Genomic DNA, 16,705 nt, shown 5'->3' with positions numbered 1-16,705 from the left:
TCAATGTGTCTGAATTAATCACAATGACTACTGAGTCTCAAAAGGACCTTCCTGTATAAATGTAAAAGCTGTTGCCTTCCCTAGTTCTAAGGTGTCAATAGAAAATAACGTTACCCTGAAATTTCACCTCATATCCTGAAAACTGGCAAAAATGAACAAAAAATGGCAATGGTCAATGTTGGAGGGGTTGTAGAATGATAGGAATGCCACTATATTGTTGGTGAAGCTATGAAATGGTACAAGTTTGAAAAAGAAATTTGGAATTATGAAAACAAAATTATTAAAATGTCCATACTCTGTGAAGTTGAAACTTTATTTAGCCCATTACCAGGCTACCAAGGATGCCATATATTAGAAGAAAGTCCTCAAATATCTAAAATATTTAAAACATCATTTTTTTGCCACAGAAAAGAATTGGAAGCAAAGTAGATTTCCATCAACTGGGGAATAGCAAAACAAGTATGTCAATGTGATAAAATATTAATACTCTGTAAGAAATGATATGTGTGAGAAAGAGAAACAAGGATTTATATGAACTTGTGAAGAGTGAAGAAAATATATACAATAATTACAACAATGTAAATGGATAGAACTACACACCAAACCCCAAATATAAGAGTGACAAAATTTTAAAGATCTCTTCAATGAAGAGATATGAGAGGAAATTCCCAGCCCACCCCTTTGTGAAGATGAGTTGCACAAATGTTACACATAGCACATGTTTTGGAATTTTTTTCAATTTTTCTTCTTTCCTTAAAAAAACGAACAAAACATTTGTTTCATTATATATAATTTTTTTTGAAAGGAGATGAAGAAAAGAAACTTGGGATAACCATGATGATGTCAGAACAGAAGATATCAATAAAAACTTATTTTAAAAAGCAATGATATAAAGGGCTGGATTTTCAAGAGAAGCAAATAGCAGAGACTGATGAATATGACACAGTATACTGATAAAATATTATGGCTACTTCCACAGCAGAGAAGGAATTGTCTTCCTTTTCTAGAAGGAAATAGACTAGAACATGATGATGGTAGTGATGACTATGAAATGAATGTCAGTATTACAAGCTGGTTTTGTAATAAATAGAAAGATGCACAATTTCATTTGAATTAGCAACAAAATTTAAGAAAGAAAAAGAAATGTTTGTACAAAAAAGGAAGAAGTGATAGAAGACCCTGAGTTTTTCTAGGGAGAAGAATAAAGTTGAAAGATATGCATAAGGGGAAAAAAATAATAGAGAAGAAAATTAAGTCATGAAGCAGTAAATACTAAGGAGCTTTGTACATGAGAAATTTGAATTTTTACTGCTATGGAGGAAGTCTAATATTAGACAAAGCCTAAAACTAGTAATTTTCAAAGACTGAATAAAACTGCTTGTCATGGATGATATAGAGACACTCTACTTTTCAAATGAAGTTGTACTAGATGAGTTCTGTGAGTTCTCTTCCAGCTCTGAAATTTTATGATTCTATCTTTGACACTCAGATTTTGTATAAGAAGTAAAAGGTGAGATCAGAAGGGAAGCTGTCCAAAAATTAGAACCAAAAATATTCAGAACACAAAAAGCATTCATATTGGGAATAGAAATGTACCATTTTAGAAAGACTGTGCTAAATTTTAGCAATTGGTAAAATGGTTGGAAGGAGAGAAAAATAAAAATAAAAGTTATATCATCACAAAATGGTAAAAAAAAATTATAGACAGAGAAAAAATACATGTATTATCTACTATATTCAAATTCAAGGTACTGAGTAGAGTTGTCCCTCTTTTGAGTAACATTTAAATTTAAATAATGTTTATAAGAACTTAGGTTAAATTTAAAGTTGAACTTAAATTCATTTTTTGGACAACCAGCTATCATTAAGTTCGATAGGCTTTTCACCTCTATTGTAAAATTATCTCACCGTTTTGCTACACAGACGAGTTCGTTCTGTCAACTGTTCTACAATAGCTCACTTAATTTCGGGAAGATGGGCTTTAATTTGTTTTGTCCGGTTTGACTGGCTAAATCATTATGCAAAAGGTAGAAGGTGAAGTCTTTGCTTTTTATTGCTTACAGGATGGAATCTTTCAACGTTCCCTCACGGTACTTTCTCTATTGTGCCTAGGTGTTTGTCTGTTCTATCACCTATACTAGGGCTTAATAAATGTTTTGTGGATGCAAAAAATAGTTTAATATAGTGTTTCTAGGACTAGATCTAGCTCAAAATGGTCAGGATTAGCTGAAATCTTTTAGGTGTAAGCTAAAAGCTTTAATTAAGCTATTACTAAACCATATCTAAAATGATAGCAGACAGATAGAGTCGTAATTCTGGGAAGAAATTTAAGAAGTTTAAAAGCAACTGCCAACATATAAAGTAAACAATGGGAGAAAAATGTGATTACTCCATGAGGTAAAAACGTAGATGTTGAAAAGAAAGGGATAAAAATTAAAAGGACTAAAACACCAAAGTAGTGACAGCATCATTATCATAATAACAGTGAAAGAGTTTATCTGAATAGGGATTGTTGGTGAGAGTTAAAATTAAATGAGATGTCAAAGACAAAGCAGAACATTAAAGGAGATACAATCCTGGAAGCCCGAGAAAATTGAAATTCTTCATTCTGATTCCCTATGTAATCAAAGTATAACAAACCTAAGGGAATTGCAAAGCATGAAGAAGGGAGAAAATATTAAATAAGAAACCACAACTAAGACCAGAAAAAAAGATGACCAACAAACAAAAAGTAGACAAGTTATCAAACTCTGGAAAAAAAGAACTAGTACTTTTATTTTTTAAAGGCCATAATTATGAAATGATACAAGATGTAACTACAGGACATTGAGAATAGTTTGTATTGTCTTTAGGTAATCAGTTCCATTGCTTTGTCATGTGTTGTATTACTTGGTTAGATTCCTGAAACAATATCACTTGAAAAATTTCTGACACTCCATAAAATTAATTATGGTCTTTTAAAAAGAACACCTGCTCCCTAAAAAACAAACAAAAAATGTATATAGTCATTAAAAACATCAAGGTCAATTCAGCTACTACCCATTTTCAGAGCTCAAGTCACACTTGCAATAGCTTTGTAAATAGTGTTCAAAAATAATTATACCTTCAAATTGTATAAGGACTCCACCTATATTTATCTGTTCAACTGTCTTCTACTCCTAAATACTGTTCCCCACAATTAATAGGCTAGGAAAATACAAACATCTGCCTACACTGTAAAAAAGCAGAATTCTGTTGTACATCCACAGCATTCCCAGTAAAATAAAATAAAATGGAAATCAAAAGAATAGGAAAAGTACACTAATTCACGTTTAAATTGCCTATTGTCTGATTTTCATTTGATAAATCTTGAACTAGAAAAGAGGTATAGTATTTATTTATATAGATGGTCTATAGCACTCTAAAAAGATATTACATTTTTATAAATTATATATTGTCAAAAATACTTTAAGATGATACATTTTTCTTTATACATGGTTATATGTGGGGGAATAAATATGCATAGTTAAACATACATAACATAATATTCTCCCAATGATGCTATATGTCTGTGAATGATGAAACACTACAATCTATGAATAATTAACACTGTGTTTAACCTAAGTACAATGTAAAAGAACTAGGTGAGAGGCTGCAGCACATACCAAAAATGACTTGCTTTAAAGTAACAAAAAAATACCATTAAAGACATAGATGATCTAAAAAGAAGATATAACAAGAATATGGTTAACAGAGAGCTCAAGTATGGAACTTATACAAATGAAACATTGGAGACAAATATAGGCTCCAACGTGGTAGGTAGATACACTATGAAGGATTTATGGAAGGAGATAAATATGTATTATATAGGAGAAAAAGATAAAACAAATCCCCCAATAGATATACACAAAAATATGCATCTTATTTTGCACCCAAAAGCTATCACCACTTTATAAGCGAACATGTTTTATCACCAATACTCTAAAATTATAAATAGTCATTATACCAACAATAGTTGTTACAACTTTTAAAGTTTTTTGGTTTTGTATAATATTATTTCAATTGTTTAAAAAAATATTGTTCTCCTGCTTATTTCATTCTTGATTAGTTTATAAAGTCCATAAAAAGTCCATTTTTATAAAATTAATGTTATGGTATAAACTGTTATATTTCTGCTCACTTCATTCCGTATTAGTTCACATGTCTTTCCATGTCTTTATGAAATCTTCTATTTCTTATAACCTAATAATTAATTAATATACACAACTTATTCAACCATTCCTAAACAAATGGAAGTCCTCTCAGTTTCCAGTGATCACCACAAAAGGAGCTTTTACAAATATTTCCATACATACCTTTTCCTCTTTCTTTGATTTCTTGGATATAAGTTTAGCTGGGTTTTAAATTAATCAGAGGGCATTATTGTTTACTAAGTTTTTGTGTATAATTCCAAATTGCTTTCTAAATTGGTTGTTCCCATTCACAGGCTTATATACAGTGTATCAATATGCTTATCTAACTACAACCCATTCAATATTATCATTATCTTTTTTGTTATCTTTGCCATTAATATGAAGGGTGTGAGGTGGAATCTCGGGAATACTTTAATTGGCAATTTTCTAAGTAGTAATGATTTGAGGTGTTTTTTCAAATGACTACAAATAGCCTAGATTTATCCCCCAATAACTGTTTGTCTTGTCCTTAGACCATTTGTCAACTGGAAAATGGCTTTTTTTATTAATTTGAATCAATTCCTTAAATAAAGGACACGTTTATTGAAGAAATCTGCTATAAATATTTTTCTCGGTTAATTATTTCATTAGCTTATTAGATTTGCAGAGCAGACAATTTTCAGACAAAGAAATTGAAACTATTTCTAGCCATATGAAAAGATGCTCCAAGTCATTATTAATCAGAGAATGCAAATTAAGACAACTCTGAGATACCACTACACACCTGTCAGATTGACTAGAATGACAGGGAAAGATAATGCAGAATGTTGGAGGGGATATGGGAAAACTGGGACATTGATACATTGTTGGTAGAATTGTGAATATATTCAGCCATTCTGGAGAGCAATTTGGAACTATGCTCAAAAAGCTATCAAACTATGCATACTCTTTGATCCAGCAGTGTTACTACTGGGCTTATATCCCAAAGAGATTTTTAAAAAGGGAAAGGGACCTGTATGTGCAAGAATGTTTGTGGCAGCCCTCTTTGTAGTGGCCAGAAACTAGAAACTGAGTGGATGCCCATCAATTGGAGAATGGCTGAATAAATTGTGATATTTGAATATTATGGAATATTATTGTTCTGTAAGAAATGACCAACAGGATGATTTCAGAAAGGCCTGGAGAGACTTACACGAACTGATGCTGACTGAAATGAGCAGGGCCAGGAGATCATTATATACTTCAACAACAATATTATATGATGATCAATTCTGATGGACGTGGCCATCTTCAACAATGAGATGAACCAAATCAGTTCCAATAGAGCAGGAATGAACTGAACCAGCTACACGTAGCGAAAGAACTCTGGAAGATGACTATGAACCACTACATAGAATTCCCAATCCCTCTATTTCTGTCCACCTGCATTTTTGATTTCCTTCACAGGCTAATTGTACACTATTTCAAACTCCAATTCTTTTTGTACAGCAAAATAACTGTTTGGACATGTATACTTATTGTGTATTTAACTTATGCTTCAATATATTTAACATGTATTAGTCAACCTGCCATCTGGGGGAAGGGGTGGGAGGAAGGAGGGAAAAAGTTTAAACAAAAGGATTTGCAACTGTCGATGCTGAAAAATTACCTATGCATATATCTCGTAAATAAAAAGCTATAAAAAAAGATTTGTTCATGAGAAAAAGTTTTTAATCTTATATAAACAAAATTATTCATTTTATCTTTTATGATCCTCTCTATTGCTTGTTTGATCATGAACTTTTCAATCATCTATAAATCTGATAGGTAATTTTTTTCTCATGCTTCTCTAATTGTTTAATGATGTAACTTTTTATGCCAACATCATGTATTCATTTGGAGTTTAATTCTGAATAAAGTATAAGGTGCTGATCTAAATCTAATTTCTTCTACATTGCTACTAATCAATTTTCCCAGCAGTTTTTGTCAAACATTGAGTTCTTAACCCAGTAGTTGAGCCCTTTGTATTTAACAAATACTTGAGTATGATACCTTTGCTTGTTATAAGCCTAATCTGTTCTACTGACTGACCTATTTAACCAGTATTGCACTGTTTTTAATAATTGCTTTTTAGTATAGTTTGAAATCTGACATTGCTAGACTCCCTTCATTCCTATCATCATTTCTTTTAAGATTGTTGAACTTTTCCCATATGTATTTCATTATCTTTTTCTACTTCTATAAAACAACACTTAGTCTGTTTGGCATGGCATTGTATAAGTAAATTAATATAGGTAGTACTGTAACTTATACTGAGTTATATTATCAATTGCTCATTTTTCCAATTATTTAGGTTTATATTTCCAAAAAACAATTATTTATAGATTTTTCATATTGTTCTTGTACATACGTTGATTATCAAGTATCTTATAAATACTGTATTCAATGCTTAACCCCCTATATTACTTGCTGTCTAGGAGGAGGAGGAAGAAAAATTTAGAACACAAGGTTTTGCAATGGTGAATATTGAAAACTCTTTGCATCTATTTTGAAAAATGAAAAATTATAAATAAAATAAATAAATTCTGTATACAATGAGAATAATTAAGAAAAAGAATCTTAGGAAGATCCAGACTTTAAGTATCTAATTTCTATCAAAAGAGCAAAAACACTTTGAAATTAATTCTACCCAAAAGCAAAGGTTTTTCAGTAGATGTGGCAATATAACATGGGTTTTTTTAAAGGATACAAATGATGGGGGAAGGAGATAGTGATATAATTTAACAAAGATGATTTTATCTTGAAATAATATCTAAATAAAGAGTTAGTGATAAAATAAAGCAATTTTGCAAGCTGGAATTTAAACTATATCTGAAATAAAATTTTATGTTAAATACTATGACTATTAGTTGGCTCTGATAAATAATGTAAATCCTAATCCAATTAATGAACAAGGTCTCGGAATTCAACATATTTATTTACCACTTTAAATAAAGAGTCTCACCTGTTCAATGACATAAAAAGCAAATTCCAATCTCTGTTTCTGTAGCATTGGTATTAGATGCAAGAAAAAAATTGGAAGATGCTCATGGCGATTACGAAAAGGAATGAGAACTGCCACCTACAAAAACAAAAAATAGTGAAAATCTCAGGTAAATACAAAAAAAAGGTATAAGATAAAGAATGAAAATTCCCAAATGGTTTAATATTTAATGTTTGATACAAATGTTGCCATTAATGATGATTTTTGAGACACTTTATTAAAAAAAACTTAGCTTAAAAGATGACCCACTTAAATCTATATTCCTCAATGGGACTCTTGATTTATGAAGAAGCCAAACCTTGAGCATCCTCAATATTTGATCATCTTATGCCACCTTTCATGAATTATCTTAATACATGTTAAATTAATTTTTACATGTATGCTATTCTTTCACAATTTTTAATTTAAAATTTCAATTTTTTTGCTATTACTGAGATATTTCAAACATCTGGGATTTCATTGCTATGAATCTCAACAGAGATTGCCAGTATCACAAGTCACTTCAGATCTGTTCACCTAAGTTTCCTCAACTGTAAAATGAGGATAACAATAGCACCTGTCTCTCAGACTTATTATGAGTCTCATATGAGATAAAGGTAAAATGCTTAACATGGTGCCATCCACATAGTAAAAGTATTATGTAAATATCAGATAATGATGATAATAATGATACTAATAATCACACTATTATAACCTCTCTGACCTTTAACTTGCTCATCTATAAAATGGGAATAACTATAGTACCTACCTACCTAGATTGTTGTGCTACTAAAATGAGGTGATGTATGTAAAGTACTTTTTTTTTTTTTTTACAAACCTTATAAAGTTCATTCTTTTATTATTAAGTTCCACAGACAGTCTACTGGTTAGTAGTTTTTCAGTTATTGCTAATTCTTCATGACCCTTTTTGGTGTTTTCTTAATAAATATGCTGAATCAATTTGACATTTTCCAAGGTCATGCATCTAATAAGTATCTGAGACCAGATCTGAACTCAGGAAGAAGATTCTTTCTGACTCCAGGTCCTTTAATCTATCCACTGCCCCAGCTAGCTGCCTCCCCAGATAGTCTACTCTCTAAAAATTCCTCATCCAAAAGAAACCTTGGAAAGGTTGGGGATAGTGGAATGAGTAGAACACTAACAGGTAAACAGCAATTGCGTCTGTTTTGGCTAGAAACTCTGAGGGTCCATTTTTAGCTAATCTTTAATTACTGAACAGGTGTTGCCTCATATAAACTGGGACCTGTGAAAGACCTTAGCTTTGAAAGGCCAAAGTCTCTTAATGCACCCTGGACCATCACCAATTGTCCTGACCTAAATCTTGCAACTGGTCTCTGATGATTCTGGGGCTGATGACTTTGCACAACACTGCATCCCTTAAATCCAACTCATTTGCAAGTCAAGACATAACAGTCCTGATGTCATTGATCCTCTTCAAGATGAAGGATAAAACAAAAGAATAATCACACAGATAATAATAATATTATCTAAGATCCATCAGATCCCTTGGTCACCTCTATGTCATGAAGCAACATCAAAATAGGATTTGGATGTTATTAAATAATACATAAATAAAATATTTTATCTTTACAGACAAATTGATGACTACTTGCATTTATGTAAGAAGAGGAGATACAGGTAGACAAAAATGTGCAAACAGACACCATCAAACTTTTAATTTCTTCTGTAAGTGTACACATAGCACTGTTGAGATTTCAATAAGAAGTATTACTAATTAAGGTTATTAATTGACAAATTCTGGTGGGAACAATATTCTAACACTTTCCTGTTTCCCCCTCCTAGCAAATAAAGCTAGGTTGTTTGCTGGAGGTTTTTAAGGGAGGAGAGTAGAAGAGGGGGGAACAGAAGGAAGTATTAAAACCATTCTCCAGATTTGACCACTTTCTGACCACTTGAGTCAAAAGCAGTCATCAGGTTCCAGGGGGTCCCTAGGATGGGCTTCTGGAAAGTCATGAATAGCTAAAGCAAAGGATCTTTGCTCAGCTCAATTCATTCAAGACTTAATATCCTCTTGCTATGGCTAAATAAATATTTTTAAAACTGCTGAAAGACATACAAGTGTCTCATTTTGTCCTACTATCAAACATGAACTACTAGGATCAGGGCTAGGCCAGAAAATAAATCAAAACTACTACAAGTAATCATTTGCTGTTTCAAATAATTCCATATGAATGGAAGTCCTATGAGACACTTACTCCTATGTAATCAGAAACAAGGAAAATATAATATAAAACTACTAAAGTAGCAACTTTATAAATTTATCAAACAAGACATAAAATATTCTACTTTTCAGAACATGCTAATCTTAAATTTTTAAAGACTTAATTTAAAAAGCCAAAATCTTACTCAACTTTTGAATTGTACAAAGAAAGTGACCTTTGGTTCTTGCAGACTATGACAGCTAGTGAAAACTCTGGTAGATTCCCCTGAGCTACAAAAAATTCAAGTACAGGCCAGATGACAGACTATCCATTTACCAACCTAAGTATGAAAAGGTTTAGCACTTGCAAGTGACCTCTAGGTGATGAATTCTTTGGCCATGAAACAGCTAAAAACAAAATAAAACTTATTTTCCTGCCTAAAGTAATTCCTCCAACCACAAGAAAGTTTACAGAATAGAAATTTCTATATGATAGCCAGGGGACAGGTTAGACTCACCAGGGAATAAAGTTTTTTGTACCCAAGCCCATAGTTGGATTTTTTCTGCAGTCTTTGTAGGTAATCAATTTGTTTTATTTTTCATGAGGAAAAAAAGAGAATTAACATCAAGAACAAATAAGGGTCAGTTCTCTTGGTCAGGAACATATGACCATATGTTCATGCCTACTGTGAGCAGATGTGACTGAAATCAAGACATATTACAAAGGACAATTCAAGAAACTCATGGAAAACATGGCCTCCCAGATGCCTCCTAGGACATGGCAAGACAGTAAGAGGTGTGCCAAAACCTTAAGAATCAATCTGTATCCTTTTAATCATCAATCTAAGCTAGCAGAATTCATTGATACTTTGAATGATTCATTCCCCAATTGTTAGCGTTCTCACTCCCTCTGACACTTACTATTCCAGTAAGACTAAAATGCTAAAGAACAATTTTCTCTATACAATTCCTGCTGCCCTGGCTCTTCATTACTATTCATCCCACCCTACTCCAAAATGTTTCAGCCTAAAAAGACCCATCTGAGACCTCTCATACTTATGATCCAAAATTAGCAAATTTCATTTTATCTCAGATCACTTCCTCTGATCCATCTTCTGGCATTTCCTGAGACTCAACTGGCTCCCTTTGGATGAAACTGCATCCCTGGCTCCCTTTTTTTCATCAGCATTTTATATTGTTAACTACCTTTTCTTCCTGGATATATTTTCTTTTTACTTAACTAGATCTATATCTAACCCCAGTATTTCTCCCAAGAGCCAATGCCACATCAGCAACTTCCTAAACTCAACATATTCAAAAAAGACTCGTATTTTCCCCCAAACTATCTATCTGCCAAACTTCCTTCTTTCTGCTGAATGCATCACTACCCCCCTAGACACCTAGGATCACAATTTCAGTGTCATCTTTGACACCTCACTTCTGCTCACTCCATGTATCTATTAAGTTTTTAAATCATATCAGTTCTCCTACATGTCTCCAATTGTTCCCTTCTCTTCACCCACATGGCCACCACCCTAGTTCAAACCTTCATCACTTCTCACTTGGACCACCTCAAAAGTCCTTTAATTGGTCTCCCTGCTCTAGGTCTCGCCCTTCTCTAAACCATCTTCCATAATGCTACCAAAGTAATTTACCAAAAGTGAAAATCTGATAAGTGGAAAGTAAAGAAGAATTAAAAAGCCTCTTGATGAGTGTGAAAGAGCAAATTGTAAAAGCTGGCTTGAAGTTTACCATGAAAAAACTAAGATTTTGGCAGCTGGTCCCACTTTTCAGGAAAATGGAGGAAAAAGAAATGTAAAAACTATCAGATTTCATATTCTTGGATTCAAAGATAATGGCAAACAATCTTAGCCATGAAATTAAAAAATGACCCTTGGAAGGAAAGCTGGGACAAATTTGGATACCATAATAAAAAGTAGAAATATCATCTAAAGGTTTAAATAGTCAAAGCTATAGTTCTTCTAGTAGCAAGGTATGGTTGTGAGAGGAAAATTTAGAGCTACAGAATTGATCTTTTCAAACCGTGGTGCTGAAGAAGATTTCTAAAAATCCCTTGGACAGTAAATTACTCAATACTTAAAGAATTTAATCCAAACTATTCATTGGAAGGACAAATACTGATACTGAAGCTTAAATGCTTTGTCCACCTAATGAGAAGACAGGATTCATTGGAAGACTCCTGATGTTGGGAAAGACTGAAGGTAGAAGAAGACAGCAGAGGATGAAATTGATAGATAGTGTCATAGAAACAATGATTATGAGTTTGGATAGACTATGGGAAATAGTGGAAGACAAGGTGTTTAACCAGAATTAATCAGGAGGAGGAGAATGGGAAACTTGAGCAAACTATAAAACTCCTTTGATATCTCCAAACTTCTCCCAGAAACAAATGTTATCATTTTCATAACAATACTCTACGATTGGTGTTGTATGGCTATAAATCATAAAATACTACAGTTGCCCAAGAACTGAAAATGAATATAACACAGAGGACAACAGAGATGGGCATGCTGGGTATACACAGGCGTAAGTATACAAAAAATAATTAGTTTTAAGGAACTAGGATTAAAGCTATCACCAAGGAAATATGAGAGGAAAAAATGTCTTGATCACATGAAAAAAACAAAGGCTCACAGGTAGAAAACACAAGTGTTCCACAAATGTTTATCTTTATATCAGAAGACAGTGAGGCTCCCAATTATATAGATGGATCTAAGTATATGGAGGGAAACTAACAAGATTCACAAAGAATGATCAGATATGAAAGAGTTGCAAACTGCATCACTGGGGAAAAAAAACATCCAAAGCAAAGAGATTATAGAACTATTTGACAATCTGAATTTTGGATGTGTGGGGATAAAGTCTTAGGGAGAGGCAACCTGTAGCATCTGCAGTTGCTGAAAATGTAGAGCACAAACAAGGCCATTAACACTTTGGATTCAAATGGTAACACTTGAAGTAAAGATGGATTTCAATGAAAATAAGATTTTAAAAGGCATTAGCACATAAGCTTTGCTGTTGTACCCTAAAAACCACTAATTCTTTTCCACTCAGTTCAGCTGACCTCTTCTATATGTTGTCTCCCTCTATAAAAATGTGAGTCTCTTGAAGGCAGGAACTGTATTGCTTTTCCATTTGAATTACCAACAGTTAGCAGTACCTTGAATATAGTGCTTAGTCAATGCTTCTTTTTTCATTCATAAATTCATATGTTTAGGGATAGGGAGAGAACCTGTAATTTCATTGGTATAAGAATTCCCAAGTGAGAACTCTTAGCCAGGATAGGTTAGCATTTTTTTTCTGCAAGTTTTAGTCTTAGAGAGTTCCTTGGAATACTAAGAGGTTAAAATATTTGCCCCAGGGTTCCAGAACCAGAATGTGTCAGAAGCTGTACTATGTCTTTCTGGATCCAAAGTCATAAAACTAACAATACTGATAATAGTAATGACAATAATGATAATAACAACTAGCATTTATATAATGCCTTAAGTGCTTTTTAAAGTACTTGATAAATATATCTCATTTAATCTTATTATCCCCATTTTACAGATAGGCAAACTCAGGTAGATAGAGGTGAAGGCACTTATCCCAGGATCATACAACTAGTATCTGAGTCTAAGTTTAAATTCACATCTTCCCGACTTCAGGTGTTTGATAGTCAGATACCTCTAAGTAAAGAATCAAGATTAAAACAAGGTATCCAAAATTGTTTCACTGTATCAGAGTATGTGATCATCACCAACTGATACTAAATCTTTTTTACTAGGAACTTTAAAGAACATGGATAATATTTACAAATTTTTTTTGTCACATCACAGCTGCCAATACCCTTTATCGTATCACATGAAAATAAAGCTATCCATTGATCAAAGGAATAAAGATTAGTCTGACCAATTCCATGCTTTGAGTCTAACATACTTTTACACTCAAAACATAATAATATTAATATGAAAGAGTGTCTCTCACCTTCCATCGGGGTTTGCAGTCTTTGGGCCTCCAATGACCACCTGGACCAATGTCTAAATCCTTAGAGAATACCTGTTGAATTTCATCTAAACTGATTTCACTCATATTGACATTGATAAGGCCCCCTATATTAGAAAGAAATGCAAGGAAAACATTTTAATGTTTTTTGCAATAAAGAATCAAATATATTAAATATCAAAATGACTCAGTGAAAATAAATTCTTTACTTGAATTAAACATTCTTATTTGGCATACTAGATTTAAAAATTACTTATGTTTGAAGCAAATATTCTAATATCACTCAAATATTAATTAAGCATCAGGTGTGCACAGAGCAGATACATGAACTCATAGTATATGTATCACTTACCTTTCTTTGATTGAGTTAACTCTCTAAAATAATAATCTGCATAGTAGTCCTGAATCTTCACTGGCTTAGGTAGTTTCCTCACCAGGAAATACTTAAACAAATATAATTAAAAGTTGGGACCATTCCCTCCCCCACCTTTGCTGATGGAAAAAAAATTTATGCTACAGAGATACAGGGAAAACAATAAGCTTCTACCTCATATACAGCTTATTACAATCCAGGAAAGAGATAAATAGCACATATACAACTAAGTGCAAGCAAAAAAGGACAAGAATAATAAATACTAATCTCCACATAGTATTTACTATTCAATAGGACCTTGGGATATAGATGCCTTTATCCCCATTTTTCAGATGAGGAAACTGATTTGCCCAGAGTCACACATAAGAAAGTGTCTGAGGCTGGATTTGAAATTAGCTTTTCCCTACTCCAGCTCTCGTGCTCTATCTATTGAGACACTTAGCTGACTAGAGAAGTCTAAAGTGTTATGCTCACTGAAGAAGGAAAGATCATTTCCATCTTGAGGATCAGAAAAGGCTTGAGAGAAAGTTTGACATTTTGATTTGGGTCTTAAAAGACATTGAATATACAGGAAAGTGTGAGAAAAGGCAAAGGAATAAAATTACATAAACTGGATAATCTAAATTGGCTAGAAGGTGGCGTAATATGAGATAAGGCTAAAAAGTAAAGCTGGTGCCAGATAGTGTAGGGCCATTTAAGGAAGACTGAGAAGTTTGGATTTTATTTAGAAGGTTCAAGTCATTGAAAAGTTTTAATTGGAGAAGTGTTTTGAATGATCAATTTTTCATAAATATTTATCTGTCAGGAATATGAAATACGAATTGGAGAGAATAAAGACTGAAGGTAAAGATCAATTCGGAAAGTAGGCTAATAGCTCATGTCAGTGGTAATGAGATATTTACAAAATTTGCAGTAGTGGAAAGAAAAAAGAAGATGCAAAAAAATATTGAAGAGACGAAATCAACCAGATTTAGCAATTGATTGGGAGTGGGAAGCAACAAAGATGGAGGAGTAAAAGATAAAACCAAGTTTATCAATATAAAGTGACTGTAAATAATAGGGCAAATGACAGAAATAGGAAACTGAGAAGAAAGAACAAGTTTGGAGGGGAAAGTTCAGTTTTAGACATGGTGTAAAAAGGGCCAGCAGGGCATATATATTTAGATATAAAGTACACAGGTGAAAATGCTGCTCAAGAGCTTGCTTGCAGCTATAGATTTAGGAGTTATTTTCACAGAGATGCTAGTTAAAGTTGTGAGAGATAACAAGATTGCTAAAAGCATAATTTAGCACTTAGTATTTATAGATTTCTGGGTAGAGGACTAGAATTTAATACTAACAATCTCATAAGTTTCTCTAAAATAAGAATTGTTTGCAAGAGATAAAATGATTTCACTTGTTTCCACCATGTAGGACACCACAAACCTAAATCTTTTTTACTAGGAACTTTAAAGAACACAGATAATACTTATAAATATGATTTTTGTCACAAGGTAAAACCTAACTACTAAACAGCAGAGAAAGCTAATCTCTAATCCATACAGCACAGCTTCCTCCATTAACTATCATGCTCTGGCAGGATTGTAAAAGAATTCAACTCTATCCTATATCCCAATGACTTGGAAAACTAAAAGGAAGAATAAATATTGCTCTGGCTGAGATTGCAGTGCTCTGTGCTGCAATAGTACTCAGTTACAGAACTGAAGAAGAGAAGGAACCAGAATAGGATGCCAAAATGTTATGTATCCACCAGGCTTGTCTAAAAGGTCCAGCACCCAGATAGACTAATTCTTTTCCCTCCAGGTATGTCTTTAGACAGAGTTTGAAGTTGATGAAATTTGAATTATCTTGTGTAGGAGGAGGCTTAAAAAGCTTTGAGGTATAGCCTTCAGGAAAACTATCAAAGGGCAAAGTCAGAAAATGAGCAATAGGAGAATATGAGGAAAAAAAAAAAAAAAACACTGAAACTACCACACATCTCAAAAGGAAGAAAATTCAGCTAAAGACCTTGGGCATAAGTAGGTAAATCAATTGGAAGATATGAATAATGGAAAGAAATATGATCTCCAGATCAAAAAAATCTGATGAAAAAGGTTTATGAATAAATATGTGACAAAGAAAAATTAATTGGCAAATAATGAGGCTGGTTGAAGACCTTGTGTATTTCCAAGTCAACAGGGACCCACAGCAAAATTATTTCTCTTTTAAAGAGTTCAGGAATATTAAGTAAGACAGCAGAATTTATGACTTGCACAGCGGATTTTCTGCTGCTTGAACAAGAGACTCTATATCCCAAATCTGGGCATTTTCTCTGGCTGTTTCCCATTTCTAGAATGTTTTCTCTTCTCATATCTGTCTCCTGCATTTAGCCCCAGCTAAAATCTCATCTTTTACAAGAAGCTTTTTATCCAGTCCCTTAATTCTAGTGCCTACCTTTATCTCCATTTTATTCTCTATATACTTTTTTGCATATAGTTATTTTACTTGTCTCCCTGATTAGATTGTGAATTTTTTGAGAGCTTTATCTCCCCAGAACTTACATAGCACAGTGCCTGGCATATACTACGCATTTAATTAATGCTTACTGACTGATAAGATAGCTCCCTGTCACCAGAAATACATTATACTTGATGAGCACAAGTCAAGAAGCCTGAACACCATAATAAAAAAATATTTTTTTAATTTCATAATGATACTGGGAAATTTCTTTGAATCAAGAATCAAACAAATATAAAAACTCAGTTCTTTTTCTCTAATCTCAACTAATTTTAGTCATTGCATTAGTTTCACTACCTCTAATATTATTTTGGCATCTGGAGTTTGATTCTAGATATTTGTCTTCTAAAGGTAATCATCTCCTCTTCTTACCAGGTAATCTTATCTTTTGATATAAGGTTAAATTGCCAATATGCTGTGCCTGTTAGTTTTTTTGAAATATCTTTTTAACAATTATTTTTCCTTTCTTGGGTCAGAACCCAAAATCATATAGAAAA

General features: G+C 32.9%; 1 protein-coding gene across 1 annotated transcript in view; it reads right to left on the bottom strand.

Annotated features, from left to right (window-relative positions):
- Positions 1-16,705, bottom strand: part of B4GALT6 (beta-1,4-galactosyltransferase 6) — a 77,714-nt gene that overhangs the window by 24,411 nt on the left and 36,598 nt on the right. The window contains exons 4-5 of the mRNA XM_003759809.3: positions 13,322-13,446; positions 7,135-7,251 (exon numbers count right to left, since the gene is read on the bottom strand). Coding sequence (XP_003759857.1) covers positions 7,135-7,251; positions 13,322-13,446 — 242 coding nt within the window. The remainder of the gene's footprint in view (positions 1-7,134; positions 7,252-13,321; positions 13,447-16,705) is intronic.

The sequence above is a fragment of the Sarcophilus harrisii genome, chromosome 1 (genome assembly GCF_902635505.1).
Source record: "Sarcophilus harrisii chromosome 1, mSarHar1.11, whole genome shotgun sequence".
In the NCBI taxonomy this organism is placed as follows: domain Eukaryota; kingdom Metazoa; phylum Chordata; class Mammalia; order Dasyuromorphia; family Dasyuridae; genus Sarcophilus; species Sarcophilus harrisii.
The sequence above is the reverse complement of the archived record's forward strand: the minus strand, read 5'-3'. Positions and strand labels throughout refer to the sequence as shown.